Raw genomic sequence first — 4,987 nt, 5'->3', positions numbered from 1 at the left:
TATGGTCTGATAATTATTGCGTAGCTTTGCGCGAAATTCTAAAATACATATATTTATTACGTTACACCAACTAAATACCCACTGTAAATTAACATTATATCTTTTTAAAATGATAATTGTCAAAGGTAATATCTTTTTAAGGATACCAATTTGTTTGTCATCTTAGTTAAAAGCGTTGTGAGAATTATATTAAACACTAACTTATTTCTTCTGATGATGCCACGTTAACAGTGGCGAAACGTTGTTTTTAAATGATATATATTTTTCTATCCCATTTTAGCTGTTTTTGAATTTTAAATAGTTTATTTCTTGTTTATGACAAGAGATGGCGTAAGCAGCATGGGTAAGTTTCATTTTCGCAGACTAGCATTGTGATACCAATTTTGAACAACAGATGGCGAACAAGAATGAAGAATCAGTACGCAATTATCTTTACTAGATGAGCCAGGCGTGACCTGGTAGTTAGCGACCCAGATTGTGAAACTGATAGTCTTCGTTCGTGTCCTGTTACCGCAAAATCGTATCCGAGTGACTGTTTTGTTTGTTTGAAATTAAGCACAAAGCTACACAATGGGCTATCTGTGCTCTGCCCACCACGGGTATCGAAACCCGGTTTCTAGCGTTGTAAATCCGCAGACATACTGGGAGGGTGGGTGAGTGTCAAATTCAAAAATTCATTTAGAGTATCTCAAGAACTGATGGTAAATGTTGTTGATTTCCCTCTAGTCTATATGTTCATAATTATGGACGTGTTAAACAGATAGCTCTTTTGTATCTTTGGGCGAATATCAAAAACACACAAACTTTACTAGATTATAATGTTTCTGAACCAAATAATTTATTAAAAATCAGTAAAAACTTAATACAGCATCTCAACCACTATTATGTCTGTCTTATCACAGCCGGCCTGATGACCGCTGGCGTTGCGCGAAAAGCTTCGTCGACACTGGAAGTAGCAGATATCGTGTGGCTGACATATTGTTCTACATTCATATTTACTTTCACTCTTAGATGCTTAGAATAACAACATCTAAATCTACTTTCTAATGTTTGTATTACTATCTAAAAAACTGAATATATAAGTACCAGATTAATTATAAAGTAAGTTCTATTGAAATAAGATGTTTGAAACGATTTTGTAAACTCTAGCACAAGAAACTAACACTGAAGGTATTCAGTAGGAAACATATGTTGTTTATAGATCGTGTGTGAAGTAAAAGTGGTCACTGGTGCATTCTAATGATAAATATTAACTTGTAAAGTATCTTCAAGAAACTAACACTGAAGGTATTCAGTAGGAAACATTTGTTGTTTATAGATCGTGTGTGAAGTAAAAGTAGTCACTGATGCATTCTAATGATAAATATTAACTTGTAAAGTATCTTCAAGAAACTAACACTGAAGGTATTCAGTAGGAAACATTTGTTGTTTATAGATCGTGTGTGAAGTAAAAACGTCACTGATGCATTCTAATGATAAATATTAACTTGAGTTTCAGAGTAGAACTTCAAAAATTGAACTTACCTTTTACTATTAATTTTTTGGCCCTTTTTATTTCTAACAAATGAGTAGTTTTGATGTAAAAATGGGTGATGTTCTTTAATACATCGTCTAATGTACGAACTGCAGCTTAAGGCGTTTAATCTGATATATTTTACTGACAAACATATTGAACATTTTTTACTCACTTCAGGAAAACTCCAGGTAGAACAGAAACTCCATTGATTAGTCTATTAAGCGACTTTACTGACGTAAAATAATAATTTCAGTATTTTTTATATCTTATTAGTGTCTCTGAGTCTAAGATTTGTCTTTCTAAACAAGGAATGCGAGTGTTTTTATACTTAGTAATTGGTTAATATTTACTGTTTGTTCGTGATATCTTATAGATTACAGATTTATTCCACGAAGAAATAATCAGAAATTGTTGGCATTTGGTTGTTTGGTTAAGTTACGTGAAAAATTAGCATTTTCAAGGAATGCTTATATAAACGCTAATAGAACTATATATATATATATCTACAGACAAATATATCTCTAGAAGATCAGTAGGTATAGGAAAGAGATAAGATAGTAAGTAGAAGTAATATAAACAGGTAAGTAGCCATATAGATAGATAAAAAAACAGAAATATACGTATAGCTGCAAAATAATCTATAAGCTAATCTGTCAACAGACCACCAACCCATTTTTATTATGGTTATGATAGGTCGAATTTAGCTTGACAACATATTGTACAGCTGAACGCTAGAAAAAAATATTTATCTAGAAAACATTTCTTATGCTTGTTCTCTTTGGGATGGTAATCAATTTAGGTTTGTCACCTGTAGATGTTATAATCTCACGTTTGTCCACTTGGCGATCTTATAGTCTCGTGATTATCTTCTTGAAGATGGCTATAATCTTAAGTTAAATATCTGCCGTCTTTAAAAGTATTTACGAAGAAAAAAAAGTTTCTATACATAATTCAATAACAGATATAAGTACGTATTCAAGATATTATTAAGTTTAATTTCCTAGGCTGCAAAGTTAAAGGAATAAGATCAGTTTTTATCCTCAGCACTATACATATAATACATTCCATAAAACGTATATGTTCATGATTAGAAACCTCTCTGACCGTAAAGAAATTACTCACCACAAACGTTTGAATCATATTTAATTAATTTAAAAATAACAGTTTGAAGGCATCGCAGAAATCTCACGCAGTATGAGTTAATTGTTGAGTTTCTGGAAATATGGATGATACATAGTGTTTAAAATAGCTGCCAAATAAATATACTCATAGTGTTATCAGTTTTAATCAAGAGTCTTCTACATATCGGTATAACTTATGGAGTGGAGAGAACACTAATTATTGTGCAATATTTTTAATAGTTTGAAGTAATATTGTTCGATATTTACATGTACAACTCTTACATATTTAGGTGGCCTTGGCCTAGCGGTTAGTGTACTGGGCTGCGTTATATGTCGTCTAATACGTTCCGAAGTTTGACATGTGGGCTTGTTATCAAATTTACAGTCAATCCTACTATTCAGTTAAACGTAACCATGTAGACGAATAAATGCCTTAACCCTGGTCAGAAGCTCAAAAGTAGAGGCGATTATGCACAAACTTATCGGGCTCTGATCTGTTCGATTATCTCATTTTTCGTATAAAGTAACGATTTGTTTCAAAATACCTTACTTTTTAGTTTGTTCCCACACCTTTTAATTTTAGTGAGTCTTAATGGACTCAGGTTTTTAGTGAGACTTTTGAAAACAAGTTAAGTTTAAGCTAACAAAATACAGAATTTGCTTTATTAATTTAACAGTTAAGCCAACGTTTTTTGTTTTTTTTTGTTTGTTTTTTTAGTTCTGCAGGGAATCGAGTAAGTTATATTAAAACGTTTTACAAGCCTAATCACATCGTTATAGGCCATGTACCCACGTCCTGTCACGCTTTATTTGACGGTTCATTAATTTAACAGTTACTTCTTTCTCCTGACTCTTTTTACGTCCCATCCCAGTGGGATAGCGGTAAGTTTTCGGATTTACAACGTTAAAATTAGGGGTTCGACTCCCCTCTGTGGACACAGCAGATAGCCAGCTGTGGCTTTCACATAACAAAACATACACACACTATTTTCAGTTGAACTTCTTTATCTTTATTTTTACATACACCATATTAAACGTATATTACTACATATATATTAATACATATATTAATCAATAATAATCAATCTAATAAAAAGATCTTGGTTAATTTTTCTGAATGAAATATTTATAAAATCACCGTGCAATAACATACTCAGAATACGGCTAATAACATTTTTAATACTTGCATTTAAATTCTGGACATTTTTCAAAATTTACCTGCATATGCAGTAATCGTTCTTCAGAGGTTTTAAGATCACGTTAAAAAGTTTTAGCAGTTGATTAAATAAATTATATATAATATTTTGATCAAGTTATGGGCAGTGTGCGTAATGACCAAATATGGAATTCTCGTGGGTTTTCCTGTTTCTTGGTTTTAAGACTGTTTCGATTAATTCTGTTGAGAGTTACTGGATTATAACTGATAGTGGTTACATTTTATATTGATTACTTCATTAGGAAATCAATAGATATGACAGAATAGGCTCATGTGAAATGTCGGTGTGGAATTGCCCTTGAAAGAACATGCAGCTTTAGCACCAAGCAAAACTTAATACTTATCAGCTTGAACGATGTTATGCCACTTTGCTGACTCCACAGTAGAAGGAGATATGGCTTCATTCCAATGAGCTATTCCAAGTGGTGTGGAGCCTGGTCCGACGAGGACTTGTCCAACAACGCCATCGCGTGAATAGATCCGACCAAGCATGACCAAAAACTGCAACGAATACTGATGCACTTCTGTTTCTGGAATGTCAAACAGAAAAGGTTGGTTCCACACGGGATTCGGTCCAGATGCGGGACGTGTTTCCTTATATGTCACAGCTTCAATGCCACGGAGCAGGCTGATAATCACATAATATTCTAAAGACAAAAGAACAAGTATAGTAATTATATCAAGCCCATGTAAATATTATTGTTAAATTTATACTAATCAACGTGAAAACGAGTGTCGCTATTGTTGTTTTTGAACAAGGTTTTTAAGACTCGTTGATGAAAATTAATATAAAGAATACTTAATAGTGATTATTAGTCGAGCATATTGTACTTTTATGCATTTATATGGATTGAGATTAACAGGTTGCTTCCAGAAATTAAAAAATAAAACGTAATGTTTTACAGAGAGAAAAAGAAAGTAGTTATGACCGACTAAACTGCGGATTGAATTTGTACTTATTTCTGATGTGATGGTGTCAAATAGGATAATTAGTCGTACGAACCAGCGAATCAGGTACAAGAACGATACCGAAGCTGTTCTGAATAAACATTATAATCTGGACATATCAGATAGAAATATAGAAGAAAGTGAGATCCTAAAATGAAGTTAAAATTGTAACGAATTTATTATTAT

At 32.6% G+C, this 4,987-nt stretch overlaps 1 protein-coding gene across 1 annotated transcript in view; it reads right to left on the bottom strand.

The window, feature by feature from the left end:
• Positions 1-3,624: 3,624 nt before the first annotated feature.
• Positions 3,625-4,987, bottom strand: part of LOC106456978 (synaptotagmin-7-like) — a 15,855-nt gene continuing 14,492 nt past the window's right edge. The window contains exon 4 of the mRNA XM_013916364.2: positions 3,625-4,500. Coding sequence (XP_013771818.1) covers positions 4,187-4,500 — 314 coding nt within the window. The 3' untranslated portion in view covers positions 3,625-4,186. The remainder of the gene's footprint in view (positions 4,501-4,987) is intronic.

Source organism: Limulus polyphemus, unplaced genomic scaffold (assembly GCF_000517525.1).
Source record: "Limulus polyphemus unplaced genomic scaffold, Limulus_polyphemus-2.1.2 Scaffold13, whole genome shotgun sequence".
NCBI classification, from domain to species: Eukaryota; Metazoa; Arthropoda; class Merostomata; order Xiphosura; family Limulidae; genus Limulus; species Limulus polyphemus.
This window is presented reverse-complemented; position numbering and strand designations above follow the sequence as displayed.